General features: G+C 43.3%; 1 protein-coding gene across 1 annotated transcript in view; it reads left to right on the forward strand.

Moving 5' to 3' along the window:
* LOC134540888 (fat-like cadherin-related tumor suppressor homolog) overlaps nucleotides 1–15,619 on the forward strand; it is an 898,605-nt gene that overhangs the window by 868,255 nt on the left and 14,731 nt on the right. The window contains 5 exon segments of the mRNA XM_063383917.1: nucleotides 700–1,549; nucleotides 1,930–2,276; nucleotides 3,960–4,643; nucleotides 4,645–5,094; nucleotides 9,055–9,331. Of these exon segments, the coding sequence (XP_063239987.1) occupies nucleotides 700–1,549; nucleotides 1,930–2,276; nucleotides 3,960–4,643; nucleotides 4,645–5,094; nucleotides 9,055–9,331 (2,608 nt within the window).

Genomic DNA, 15,619 nt, shown 5'->3' on the forward strand with positions numbered 1-15,619 from the left:
TTTCATGAGTGTGTGGGGGGGGGGGGGGGGGGCTAAAAGATGTATCACACTTACCTCAGTCCTAGAGCGGGGGGTCCTGGGGCCCTCCCCCGGGAAAATTTGGAATTTTAGATGCAAAATTGTGCTATTTAATGAGTTTCCGAACCAAAATATTAAATATACCATTCCAAGAATTCGATGACGTAGTATGTATTAAATATGAATTAAAATATCGTGGGTGACAACCTAACCCATGTGATCTACCCCTTAACTTCGGTCTTGGAATTTAAATGTCAATAGATATGATTTTCTAATCAATGTCATCGCCGATGCAACGTTTGTAACTACTGGTTGAGAAAAAATACTACTGGTTGAGAAAAAATACTACTGGGACCAAACGTTTATTCTGGGAAAAGGAGGGGGGTAGAAATGCTACTCTCGCCCCCTTCCCCTCCCATGCATAACAGCAACGGGGGCAATTTGCCCCTGCTGCCCCCTCTGTTCCGAAGTCCCTGTCTTGAATTTTGAACATATATTTGTAGACATTCTCTAAAAACAGCAAGTTTTTTTTCAGTTATGCTAGAAAATCTTAATTCATTAATAATCTCTTGCACATGGAGACTAGAATCAGTTCTTATCGTATCATTTCATATCATGTATCTATATTTGAGTTCTGTGGTGATTTAAACGTGTTAATGTTGTTGATTGTTGGTCGCGCAGATCATCGAGGAATCCCGCTACCCGCCGGTGGTCACGCCGCTCGAGGTACACATCAACTCGTTCATGGACGAGTTCCCCGGCGGGGTCGTCGGCCGGGTGCACGCCACCGACCAGGACCAGTACGACCAGCTGTCGTACGGCCTGGTCGACGCGTCCCCCGGCGGCGCCTGGAACGCCGCGGGCGACCTCTTCGAGGTGGACCGGTCCGACGGCACGCTCTCGGCCCTGCCGCGCCTCGACGCGGGCGAGTACCTGGTCAACGTCTCCGTCACCGACGGCAAGTTCACCTCGTTCGCCCCCGTGCGCGTCTCGGTGGAGATGGTGTCGGAGGAGATGGCGCGCGCGGCCGTGGCGGTGACGTTCCGCGACGTCTCGCCGCTCGGGTTCCTGCTGGGACACCGGAAGGCGTTCGCGCGCGCCGTGCGCGCGGCGGCGGGAGCCAGCGCCGACGAGGACGTGGTCGTCATCAGCGTGCAGCCGTCGGGAGACGCGCGGGCGCCGCGGAAGACCCGCGGCGTCGCCGCCGCCTCGGGGGACCTCGACGTCCTGTTCGCCGTGCGGGATCAGCAGCCGCGGGGGCCGTCGTCTGGCGCGGCGTATTTCCTCCCCGCCAAAGCCGTGCGCCAGGCGCTCGCGCGCCACCTGGAGGAGATCGAGCTGGCGACCGGCCTGGCGGTCGCGGAGGTGGCGAAGGACAAGTGCACGGACGGCTACTGCTCGTCCGGCACGTGCGAGGACCGGGTGACGCTCGACACGGAAGGCATGACCCCGGTGGCGACCGACTGGATGAGCTTCGTTTCGCCCCGCCATCGCTACAAGGTCGCTTGCCTCTGCAAGGAAGGATATGCAGGTGGGCTTTATTTTATCCCCTCTTTGATTCATCTTGTTGTTATGTTAAGGTTTGTAGATTTTTACTACCACTGTCAGATTCCACTTTTTCCTACACAAAATTTACTGAATTCTAATACGCAACTGTTTTTTTCGCAGTGTACAAAAACCAGCTGGACAGCACTTTGGTGTTAGCCGATGACTTGGAAAAACTAGATTTTAATTGTGTTCCGAGGCTTTGTGGCGTGATACTTGAATTTCCGTGTTGTATGGTGTATTGACCTTGTTTTACGATGTCATTTCGGTTTCATCCGTTATTCATCGTAAAATCTTGTACCTGCAGTTGAAAATAAAAGTGTGTAAGATGAACTTCTGAGGTGGACTGCGTGCCGTTGTTCGCAGGCGACCGGTGCGAGACGGCGGTGAACGAGTGCGCCCGCCAGCCCTGCGCGTCCTTCAAGGTGTGCGTGCCGGACGTCTCCGCCACGGGCTACACCTGCCAGTGCCCGGAAGGCTTCGCGGGGGCCGCCTGCGAAGTGGACATCTCCCGGTGCCACGACGAGTCGTGCTACATCCCGCGCAACCCGGTGTCCTTCGGCGGCCGGAGCTACGCGCAGTACAGCGTCGCGGAGGCCGCCCTCGGCCGCACGCTCGAGGAGCAGCTCAGCCTGTCCCTGAGGATACGGACCGTGCAGCCGACGGGGAACCTCATGTACGCCGCGGGGAGGTTCGACTACAACATTCTGGAGGTGCGTCCTGCCCTCTCCCCCGCAAACTGCTGGCTTCCCCAGACCACACTCGCAAACCACTGCCTCAAGCCACTCCCGCAAACCACTCCCCCGGACCACTCCCACAAACTGCTCCCCCAACCACTCCCCCAGACCACTCCCCCAGACCACTCCCGCAAACTGCTCCCCCAAACCACTCCAGCCCACTCCCGCAAACCACTCCCCCGGACCACTTCCTCAAACCACTCCTGAAGACCACTCCCGCAAACCACTCCCCCGGACCACTACCGCAAACCACTCCTGAAGACCACTCCCGCAAACCACTCCCCCAGACCACTCCCACAAACCACTCCCCCAGACCACTACCGCAAACCACTCCTCAAGATCACTCCCCCAGACCACTCCCGCAAACCACTCCTCCAGACCACTCCCACAAACTACTCCTCCAGACCATTCCCGCAAACCACTCCTGAAGACCACTCCCGCAAACCACTCCTGAAGAACACTCCCGCAACTACTCCTCCAGACCACTCCCGCAAACCACTCATCCAGACCACTCCATTAAACCACTCCTCCAGACCACTCCCGCAAACCACTCCTCAAGACCACTCCCGCAAACCACTCCTGAAGACCACTCCCGCAACCACTCCGGAAGACCACCCCCGCATACCACTCCCGCAGACCACTCCTGCAAACCACTCCCCCGGACCACTCTCACAAACCACTCCCCCGGACCACTCTCACAAACCACTCCTCCAGACCACTCCATTAAACCACTCCTCCAGACCACTCCATTAAACCACTCCTCCAGACCACTCTCACAAACCACTCCCCCAGACCACTCCTCAAGACCACTCCCGCAAACCACTCCTCCAGACCACTCCCGCAAACTACTCCCCCAGACCAATCCCGCAAAACACTCCTCCAAACCACTCATCCAGACCACTCCCGCAAACTACTCCTCAAGACCACTCCCCCAGACCACTCCATTAAACCACTCCTCAAGACCACTCCTCCAAACCACTCATCCAGACCACTCCCGCAAACTACTCCTCAAGACCACTCCCCCAGACCACTCCCGCAAACAACTCCTCAAGACCACTCCATTAAACCACTCCTCAAGACCACTCCTGCAAACCACTCCCCCAGACCACTTCCACAAACCACTCCCCTAGACCACTTCTGCAAACCACTCCCCCAAACCCGTTTTTTTTTTAAATTTATAATTCTTTAAGCGCATTATGAAAAAATAACGAGAATGAATTTTTCTGATGCATTCGCAGCATGCAACAAAATTTACAGGAATGGAAAAAGACTACGTAAGGCGAAAGTACAATGGCCTGTCACCTCCGTCTGTCCATCGGTCACGTGACCTGCGGCCAATTGGAGGGCCAGAAAAATTTCATCCATAGTCCCGTCAAAAGTTTGGCTAACTCGTACTATTGACGGACGAACGGATGGATTTTATCAATGGTTAATTGTTACTAGAATCGATGGTCAATTGTTACTAGAACCGATGGTCAATTGTTACTAGAATCGATGGTCAAATGTTACTAGAATCGATGGTCAATTGTTACTAGAATCAATGGTCAATTGTTACTATAATCGATGGTCAATTGTTACTAGAAACCAGGCCTGCATTGTTTGTATTAGGTTGTTCAGGTGTATTATAGGACATGTGTAGAGCGTTGTGTTATGTGCCAGGTGGTGAACGGGGTGGTCCAGTACCGCTTCGACCTGGGCTCGGGCGAGGGCGTGGTGCGGGTGGGCAGCGTGTACGTGAGCGACGGCGCCTGGCACGAGGTGTGCGTCGAGCGCGACGGCAACGGCGCGCGCGTCGCCGTCGACGGGAGGCACGTGGCGCACGGCTCCGCCCCCGGGGCCAGCAGCGTGCTCAACCTGCAGTCGGGCGCGCTCTACCTGGGCGCCGAGGTGCGCCAGCATCCGGCCATCCTCGGCTTCGAGGACGTGCAGCGCGGCTTCGTGGGCTGCCTCGACGACGCCCGCGTGGCACGGCTTTCCGTCCCGCTGCACGTGAGCGGCGCTGGCGGGGGCGTCGTCTCCTTGAGGCGCTTCGCCGACGTCGAGTTCAGCTGCGACACGGCGGTTGTGCTGGTTCCGCTGGGGGCTTGCGGGTCGCAGCCGTGCGCCAACGGTGGGACGTGCCGGGACCTTGGCGGCGACGCGTTCCGCTGCGAGTGCCACGCCCGGTTCGCGGGAACCACGTGCGGCGTCGACACGGACCCCTGCTACTCGTCGCCCTGCCTGCACGGGGGCCGGTGCCGGCCGGGCCCCGCGCGGGGGGACTACACCTGCGACTGCCCCGCGCCGATGGTCGGCAAGCGCTGCGAGTACGGCCGCCACTGCATCCCCAACCCGTGCCGCAACGGGGGGCGCGTGCGAGGAGGGCGACTCTCGGGCCGTCTGCAGGTGCAGCGGCTTCACCGGCGAGAACTGCGCGGTCGACGTCGACGAGTGCGAGGGCTCGCCGTGCCTGAACGGCGCGACGTGCGTCAACGCGCCGGGCGACTACCGCTGCGTGTGCCCGCCCGACCATACGGGCGCGGACTGCGCTGAGCCGCTCCACTCCACGGCCATCTCCTCGAGCGTCTACAGCGTCACCTGGGAGGAAGTCGTCGGGATCGCTGTGGCGCTGGTCCTCATTCTCTCCGCCGTGCTGCTGTTCGTGCTGTACCGGCGCTTCCGCGCCAAGCGCTCCCGAGGCCGGGCCGACCACATCAACAACGACATGCGCAAGGACATCGTCCTCAACTCGTCCCGCCCCAACGACAATGACTTCAAGCGGGGCTCCAAGCTGAGCAACTTGGAAGTTACGCAGGTAAGAAATTTTGCAGTGTTTGCACATGGTCGTGACTGCAGTGAAACCTCCTTAAGAAAAATTCTACTTGTCTCGACAAAATGTGATGCATTATCAGTTTATCACTTCTTGTGACATACATTAATGGTGTTCATAGTTTTTTTGAGATTATTATTTTGTTTTTACGTGAAACACTCTTCAATACATTTATTTTTTCAAGTGACTTCAGTTACATTTTTTTGTGAAAAGGCACATAAAAGTGCTGTATTTATTTGAATATAAAACGCCATCAATTGTAAGATGTACCGCTATTTTAATACTAATTTTTTTTTTAAATTATTTTACCCATATGTTTAAGATGTACTATTTTCATTTAAGAAACTTTTTTTCTTTGTTAAACTAAGAATGTTATAATAGGTGCATTATTATTTTTTTTTTTAATACTTTACTTACCCCATATTGCGGCTTGTCAAGTTTTGGGTTCAGAATGTATCCGTTTATCATTCACAAATTTTCACTCTTATATGAGGTTTTATTTTTTCTAAACACATTACAACAAAACTAAGAAAACTGTTTATGCAAAAAATATATTAATTTTTATTTTCTTTAAGTTAAATCACTTAAAATGTTTATCAGTTTTCAGCAAATATTAAATTATTACATGAAAATTAATGCACACCCTTAACACTCAAATTGTTTTACTCGTTTTAAAAGTTTTTTCCCTGGTTGATCAAATTAACTGTTTTCATTGCAATCCCGTCATGGCTGAAGTAGGTTTCACTGAATCACAATTAGTTCTATTTTAAACAAACATTGCATGTGTGTCTTTTAATACATTATGAATTGTTGCTAATGAAGCATTTAGTGGATATATGTTGCCCCATACAGAATTTAATATAAGCTACCAGCTTTATGAGTTTTATTAGCTCTTAAAACAGTACTGCTCAATTTTAAAATATATAGTATTTGGTTCTGTTTATGATATAAACTATCATGCAGCATTATTGAAAGCTATGCCCCATAAAAATTGTATTGTTTTGTGTTTTATCTAATAAGATAAGGCTACATTCATTCATTTAAAATGTTAGTGCCTAATTTTTGTGTATAAAGTTTTACTTAACAATCTTAAATAAGTGTTCATAATGTGGTTTTATCTCGTGATTACACAGTTATCAACAGTTTGTTTCCGACTTCATACCGAAACCTAATATTTCCAGTATGCTACACTTTCGATGGATTGGTGGTTTTACGTGTTTAGGCCAGAGATTATCGAGTGTCGTCTCTCTTTCATTTTTCATAACTTGTTATATCTTTTTTTTTCTGAAATTATTTGCAGTTTATTGAAATATTTCGTTGGTTTGATGTATTTTTTGTAAATGTTTGCATCTTGAAAATGTTTTAATACCTAGTATTATTACAGTATTAAAACATGAATTGTTTGTCAGTAATTACCAATGTCTTACTGGCTTTATCAAATTAATAGCTTGAGAATTGTTAAAGCATGTATTAGTTGCTTGTATTTAAATATTTTGCCTAATGAGCATGTGTTCCTGAAGTGCTTACTCAATAACTGTATTGTAGCTGTTATCTTGTTGTAATGTTAGTTTTAGTTTTTGTTGCATTGACGGAGGGTGCCAATGTGTGTTCCATATTTAATTTGCAGTCACTGTACAACAAATAAATATGCCATTAAGATGACTGATACATAAGTAAAAAAGTAAAATGTTTCAAAGGTATAGTTGGCGAGCTATGAAATATAATATCGAAGACAGGATGAAGTTTAAAAAAGAATACTGCCAAAATCGACACCCTCATTGCCAAAAAAAAAATTGGTTTTATAAAATACACATTACAATTTGAGCTGATTTTGTCTAACTGGTTAGTTACACAAAATTAAAGTGTATATATATGAAGTTAAATATCTGAAAATAATTATATAAATTAGTCAGGGTCATGAGAAATATAATTGTCTGTGTAGCAGACGGTAATTAAATTAGAATTTCTAGTGCAACAGTTTTTGTAGTAAGTTTAAAAGATTTTTTTTTTATATTGAGAATAGCTACTATATAATTCTTTTAGTCACATTATGATACTTAAATAATTTTTAGGAAGGAGAAAATAAATACTTCTAAGCTTGGGGAGAATTAATATTAATATATTAAAAATAATAGTTGAAGTAAAGGGTTTTATTTTTTCTTAGTTTGTGCAGAAAGGGGTTTCATGCTAGGAATATTATTTTTAATAATTAAAAATGATGAAAAGTAATTTTATTTTGTAAATTTTTTTTTTCTGTTAAGTAATTTTGAATATTTCAATTTTTCTTTAAAACTAACATTTTGTTGGCTTCAAAGTGGTTAGAGTCTGTTACAAATGAGAAAGGACCAGCTGCCATTTTTTTTACAAGTGCATTCACCGGTAATGGGACCGAGGACCGAAATTGATTAAGTAATTGTTCAGACAAACATTTAAGACTAAAAACATAATATTTAAAAAAAACTTTTTGAAAGGATTTGATGGTGTGCTTACTAAGGGAGTTAATAATGTTTTTGTTCTTTAAACCCTGTTTATCCTACCCTTTGCAGTAGGTTGATTGAATTAAAAATGTTTTAGACAAAAGTTTTTTTTATAATATTTAAGGTTTACAAACAATATGACGGATTTAATAGCATGCCTACTAAGGGAGTTATGAAATTTTTTGTCCTCCATCCCTTGTTTTTTTCCACCCCTTGCAGTTCTGGTTGGTCATGTTTAAAAATGTAATTTGACATACGTTTTTGTATTACTCCTACGAGTTATATATAACATGTTCAAATGGATGCAATTATTTGTCGTATTATGGGAGTTGTAGCAATTTTTCTGATTTCAAGAAACCTTCCCATTTCTGCCTCTTTGGTGGAATTTGGTTTTGAGTTCCATGGACAATGATGTGAAAAACTGTGTAAAATCTTTCCGGAAGTCAAACCATGATATCAGTTACAATAGGTAGTAGTCTTTGAAATCTACCTAAAATACAAAACTTAAGGGCAGTAACTTTGTTAAATGTCACAAATCTTCACGTTCCAGAAACCCCTTGCACTTGGTGTTTTGTTGCCCTACTTCAGTTTATAGTTGCTCAATTAAATATAAATATTTGAAAAGGTTTTAGCATTCTTACATTAAAATCGGCACATTCCTGTGAACAGCAGATTCATTCAGTATTATGATTAATTTTGTGTATTATATACAAAAAATTGTATACATAAATATTTTACTAAAAGGTTTGATATTAGTGATGGGTCAAATCCGAATTGTCTAGAATCCTAATCTCAACTATTTCCTTTCGAATCCAAATCTAGGGGTCAAGAATCAAAAATAAAATAATCCACAGTGAATGAAAAATTTAACTACCTATATTGTTGAAATAAAGATTCCAGAATCAGTGCATATTGTAATTTTATTTATAAGATAGGTACATATGAAGAAAAAGTTAACGTTGTAAACTCGAGAGGTTACATCTTTTTTTCGACGCGAAAACGTCTTACGAATCGATGAACGCCGGCTGCACGCAACGGAAAACAGCACGACCCATTTGTAACCTCCCGCCCGAGCCGAGCGCGCGAGCGAGAGCGCGGAAACGAGCGACGGAGAGGCACTGATCGGCCTGAGCGTTCGGCTCGTGTCGTTTAGATTAAATTTAAAAAAAAAAAAACTGTAAATAATATTTTGAAAATTAAAAAAAGTGTTCAAATTTTTCCATCAACGTTTTCCTTACGACGTTATCACGTATAAATTATCGTCCGTAAAACGACTTTACAATTCTTTTACTTGAAAATTGAATACTTGGAATACTAATTATTTGGTGGTGGTTGAGTATTTTGTAGGCACGTCGGTTGTTGTTTGTTCGCGGGAGGGAGTGACGGACGTTGGCACCCTCCGGGCGTCCCCCCGTAGAGAGCGGGCGTCCCCCCACCCCTGCACGCCGCCCGTGCTCTTGATTCGCAGGTCCCCCCCCAGTGCGCGCCCCGCCCCGCCTCCTACACCCCCAGCTCCAACAACGAGCCCCCCCCCTGCCTCCTCAACAACCTGGACACCCTGCGGAGCTACGGCTCGGCGGGCGACGAGCTGGAGGGCGTGGTGCCCCCCGACTACCTGCGCAACCTTAACCGCAACGCGGGCGCCTCTGCGGCGGCCGTCGCTTCGGGGGGCGTCGCCGCCTGGCCCGACCTCGCCGGCCACAACCAGCTGGGCGCCTACGCCGACGGCGGCAAGATCAAGAACGGTGAGTTCCCCGGGGGCCCGGTCTGGTGCGCCGTTGAAGTCAACCGCAGTTAGTGTACGGGCGTGTGCGATCCATCGCTACGCATCAAGTGTCGTTTCAACCCCTCTCCTCGTCAATACTGCCAACGTATGCTCTTTTTAATATGCCATTTTATAAAATTTCTACGGCAGCAAGATCAAGAACGGTGAGTTCCCCCGGGGGCCCGGTCTGGTGCGCCGTTGAAGTCAACCGTGGTTAGTGTACAGGTGTGTGCGATCCATCGCTACGCATCAAGTGTCGTTTCAACCCCTCTCCTCGTCAATACTGCCAACGTATGCTCTTTTTAATATGCCATTTTATAAAAAAACTATACTATAACAATCTTCACGTTCCATTTGAAGTCAACCGTATCGCTACTTATCAAGTGTCATTTCAACCCCTCTCCTCGTCGATACTCTCGTAATTCTTACTTCTCTAGAGACTGTGCTCTTGAAATCAACCGTAGTTAGTGTACAGGTGTGTGCGATCCATTGCTACATAACAAGCGTCGTTTTAACCCCTCTCCTCGTCGATACTCTCGTAATTCTTACTTCTCTAGAGACTGCGCTATTGAAGTCAACCGTAGTTAGTGTACGGGTGTGTGCGATCCATCGCTACGTAACAAGCGTCGTTTTAACCCCTCTCCTCGTCGATACTCTCGTAATTCTTACTTCTCTAGAGACTGCGCTCTTGAAGTCAACCGTAGTTAGTGTACAGGTGTATGCGATCCATCGCTACGTAACAAGCGTCGTTTTAACCCCTCTCCTCGTCAATACTGCCAACGTATGCTTTTTTAATATGCCATTTTATAAAATTTCTACGGCGGCAAGATCAAGAACTGTGAGTCCCCGGGGGCCCGGTCAGCACGTCTTTGAAGTCAAACGTAGTTAGTGTACGGGTGTGTGCAATCCATCGCTACGTAACAAGCGTCGTTCTAACCCCTCTCCTCGTCAATACTGCCAACTTATGCTCTTTCTTCACGTTCCATTTGTAGTCATTTGTATCGCTGCTTATCAAGTGTCATTTCAACCCCTCTCCTCATCAATACTCTTGTAATTTTTACTACTCTAGAGACTGCCAACGTACGCATTTTTTAATATGCCGTTTTATGAAAATTTTGTAATGTAATAATCCTTCACGTTCCAGAAACCAACTTTTGCTAACTTGCATTTTGGTGTTTTGCTTCGGTAAGTGCATCTAGCACCGCGACTTCACTTGCACAGTCAACCGCCATGACAGCTATTCCCCAACCAGACCCACAAATTTCCCAAGCCAGTCCTTCAACCTCGTTCCTCCCTCTGGCACCTGCAGTACCCCTCCCTCCACACAACCCTAATCCTGCACCAAATCACCCCCCACCACCACCTGGCCAAGGTCAAACAACCCATTTCTACAGTAAAATCGTCCACCCAGCAGAAAGGCTACTCACCAATCTCCCGGAAACCAATGGATATAAATATTTGTAACGGTTCTTGTAATTTTTACTTCTCTAGAGACTGCCAACGTATGCACTTTTTTAATACGCCGTTTTATAAAAAAAATTTTAATGTAATAATCTTCACGTTCCAGAAACCAACTTTGCTAACTTGCATTTTTGTGTTTTCTTCGCCCCACTTCAGTTTACAGTCGCTCGATTAAATATGAATATTTGTAATGGTTCTCTAGAGACTGCCAATGTACGCACTTTTTAATATGCCATTTTATAAAATTTTTATAATATAATAATCTTCACATTCCAGAAACCCTTTGCTAACTTGCATTTTTGTGTTTTCTTTGCCCCACTTCAGTTTATAGTCGCTCGATTAAATATAAATATTTGTAACGGTTCTCGTAATTTTTACTTCTCTAGAGACTGCCAACGTACGCACTTTTTTAATATGCCATTTTATAAAAAATTTTAATATAATAAATCTTCACGTTCCAGAAACCAACTTTGCTAACTTGCATTTTTGTGTTTTCTTTGAGCTCCACTTCAGTTTATAATCGCTCGATTAAATATGAATATTTGTAACGGTTCTTGTAATTTTTACTATGCTTGAGACTGCCAACGTACTCACTTTTTAATATGCCATTTTATAAAATTTTATAATATAATAATCTTCACGTTCCAGAAACCAACTTTGCCAACTTACATTTTTGTGTTTCCTTTGCCCCACTTCAGTTTATAGTTGCTCGATTAAATATAAATATTTGTAGCGGAGTTTAGCTTTATTACATTAAAATCGGCACATTCCTGCGAACAGCAGTTTTTTTTCCCCCGTATTATGATTAATTTAACGTGTATGGCATACAAAAAGTACTGTGTGATATAAAAACTTTTTCATTTAAGCCTGCATACAGGAACACTTAGTGGTTAGAAAGCTTGCAGGGGTGGGGTGCTTCTGGCGCGGTATCGCCTCTGAACTGGTGCGCAGACTTCTCGACGGTAAGAGTTTTAGCAGAGACCGTGACACTGGATAGGTGGAGACATGAAGGGTAAAGGTGTTTTGCAAAGGCCCTTGAAGTGCTTTCAAGAATCTGCACCGTATGTTTAAGGTCCAAAAAGTTATTCTCAAAACACACGTTTTTTAGCCCTCAGAGCTTTTCGAAAAAATTCAGTTCGATTGAAAAAGTGAAGTCCGGAGACAGAATTGCTCGTCCGCCCTTAGGGTGGTCTTAAATGCATTTCGTAAACATGCATCACTCGGATATCTTGAGCAAGTTTTCAAATCAACTGGGTTTTTCCTGAATTTTCTGCCCTTGTGGTAGTGGGCCTTAAAATGTGAGTACAGAGCACTACCACTACGTGACCGCGGTAATGTGTGTAGGGTTTTGGCTGTCCGGGAAGGGGAACTTGCGTAATCAAGACAATACAAGCCCTTGAGCTCTTCTGTGTCACACATCACGAGCAGAGGAGCCTTATCGACAAAACTGTGTGGTCCAAGGCATTTTAAAAAAATAAGTGTGTGCACATATATTTGCGCATTAGAAGTTATACTTACTTGGCTTGATATAAAACTAACTTTAATTTTGAATCCAAATAATTAATAGAATAAAATAATAAACGACTGGAGTGATATTATAAATACGGTTGGTAAAGTATTAATTCAATCTAATTAAAAATAAATATTTAAATAAATACTTAATATTAAATAAAAATATAAACATGTGTGTAAATTTTATTATTATTTTTTTATAGAATAATCAAATTATTATTTAATTTTTAATTCCTCTCACATAATAATGTATAATTTATAATGTGAATAAATTATACATACGGGAACATAACCTCACTTTTGTAAACACACTTGAAAATATACTTAAATAATATTACAAACACAATTTCTGTCACTAATATTCACAATAAATAAATGTTTATTCTACTGCTCTAGGTCTTTTGCTACTGGGCAATGCAAACTACTTTCAGACAGACAAATAACCTCTTTTATTACTAGCGATAGGAAAATAAAATTCATGCCATTATAACTAAGTATACATCTGGCAAACAGTGATTGCATTTTAGCTCGGGAAATGTGTTGTAACGGTTGACTTCAACGGCATTCAGAAAAAACGTGGTTTCAATTTATTTCCTTCTCTTTGCCTGCTACACTTTCACTGAATGCTGTGTTTGTCATGGGCAATGCTGTAGACACATGTTTTTTTTTTTTTTACTAGCGCATTTTGTTAAATGTTGCTTGGTTGTTTTTCTGTGTGTTTTTGGCTTCTTTTTTTTGTTGTATACTTTTTTTTAGGACACCTTTGGTGCAGGTAATTTTTATAAATGCTCACACACATCAGGGAGTACAGCAACTGCAGTCAAAGATCGTGAAGAGTCATGATGGAACAGACACGTGGCATAGGAGCAACTGTGCTTGCCATTCAAGCGTGTGTCGCTGGAACGAGCCACTTCAGAATGTAGTGGGTTCAGCGGACATGAACGTATGACATTCTCAAACTGTGAGCACTGCCTGCAGCGCTTGCACAGGAATGTTTGCCGCTTCTATTTTCTTACGAGGGTTGTCTCAAAAATTAAAGACAGTTTTCGGTTTGAAAATCAGGGAGAATTTTACTCTTACAAAATGTTTGCAATGGCATTGTTCGCGCACGTGTACAATATATTTTTCCACGTAATCCCCAGCAAGTTCGACGCACTTCTCTAGTCTGGGAACAAGATCCTTGATCCCTTTTGTCATGGAAATCTCTCGCCGTGGTCCGCAAGCAGCTTTGACCGCTCATCCCGGACTTCCTCGTCGGTCGCGAAGCGTTTCCCGGCCGAATGTGGCTTTGGGTGAAGGACGAGATGAAAGTCACCGAGTGCCAGGTCAAGGCTGTGAGCCGGGGGCTAAGGGTACACCCCACGTGAAAGGTTTGCCGGAGCGCGGTGGTCAAAGCCTTCTGTATGGGGGGGCGGGCCGTTGTCACGCAACAGAAGCCTTTTTTGCTCAAGGTTCCGTTCTCTCGTAGAGGCGTAGCCATTACCGTCCGTTTTTAAGCACGTCTGCTTTTCCGCGAGCGGAAGGGCTGGCCTTCTTGAGAGCAGAGACCACGAGCCAAGGCAGAACGAAGACCTCACCCTCTTTTAGAAAATTTCTGCTTGGACTTCCACGGGTCCCCAGAGCACCTCCTTCAGGTATCTGAAAAAAAACACCATCCCTTGCTCAACCTCCCTCTTTGCTTGTTTCGTATCACTCCTCAAAGTTTTTTTTGACGTGACAACGTCTAATAAATCGATGAACGCCGACTGCACGCACGAAAAAGTGTCCCATTACGCACATTGTCCCGTTACGCTGTGTCCCGTTGCGCTCATTATACACTTGCGCCACTTCTCTCTCTCTTCCACTCGATTGGAACAACCATCGATTTGACTTTTTCGAGGCACATTAAACTTGAAACACTCCCATTCGTTTCCTAATTTTCCTATCATCGTCCTATCCTTAACAGAATAACACAGATTGGAAGAAGTTAAATAGAAAACATGTATAAAAGTTATAGTTAAAATAATAATTTTGTTAAAGTAATAAACATATTTGAATTAATGAGTGCAAATAAAAGTAAATTTATCAATTAAATTGTAGATTTTATATCACTCCTTCTTTGTATCCATACAAAATAGTGATAATTCAATTAAAATGATTCAATTTTATTCATAAAAGTATGCAATAATTTTATCAATGTTTTGTTATGATGTTGTCACGTTAAACTATCGTCCATAAACCGACTTTACAGACAACCAATTTTTTTTTACCTTTCATAATAACGATCAGCTTAGATTGTGCTCCCGTTTGGCAAAATAAATTTTTTTGAGAAGAAATTTTTTTTTATCCCAAAAGAAACTTGCCATGACTTTCTTGTAAGAGATTGCCTGACTAAATTTTCGGACGCGATGTGAACTGGAGTGGCGTCATGTTGTTCACTGCCTTTTGGACTCAGAATTAGGAGTGTGAAGGTAAGCCCATGTTTCGTAGCCGTAATGATCGAGTTCAAAAATTCAAAAACGGTCTCAAAAATTTCTGATTACTTTCCAAATTTTTTTTTTCCTTGTGAACGTCTGTCAATGTTTTCAGCACCCAATGAGTGCACACTTTCCTTTACCCCAATTTTTTTCTTTTTAAAGGCTATCTCGAGATATCTGGTTCATTACATTTACTTCAAATTGTGAAGACTGAGTGTAGTATTATGAATTTTTTTATAAATAAATGTTTTTGAAAGTATGAAGAATTATGAAAATGAATTTTTACAATGCGTGCGCATCATCCATTGAAATTTCACAGAATGAAAAAAAGCTACATTAAAAAAAATATAAAACAAATAAAATTACACATGTTTATTTTTAAATCTTATACTTTAGTAATTGATATTCAATGCTGGTTCATATCACATAAAATGTTTATTTATTGTGAATATTAGTGATAGATATTGTGTTTATATACTTTTTCAAGTGTATTTATATAAGTGAGTTTATGTATAATTTATTTGCAATTAAAATGATAAATAATTACATTATTATTTAATTAATAATAAAATAATTTAAATTAGTATAAACATTCAGCATATTTATTTATTTTCACTATTTTTTTTAATTTTTATCTTTGTTATTTTTCTAAATTAAACAAATAATTTTTTACATGTGTTTATTTTACTATTAAATACTAAGTATATATTTAAATTTTTTATTTTTATAATTTATGTAGTCAGCTTGAAGAAATGTAATTTAATTAATATTTTTGTCTCATGTTTGGAGACGTAGTAGGTATATGCTACTTTATACCACATGAATTTATAATACCACTC

This window comes from Bacillus rossius, chromosome 17 (assembly GCF_032445375.1).
Source record: "Bacillus rossius redtenbacheri isolate Brsri chromosome 17, Brsri_v3, whole genome shotgun sequence".
Taxonomy (NCBI): Eukaryota; Metazoa; Arthropoda; class Insecta; order Phasmatodea; family Bacillidae; genus Bacillus; species Bacillus rossius.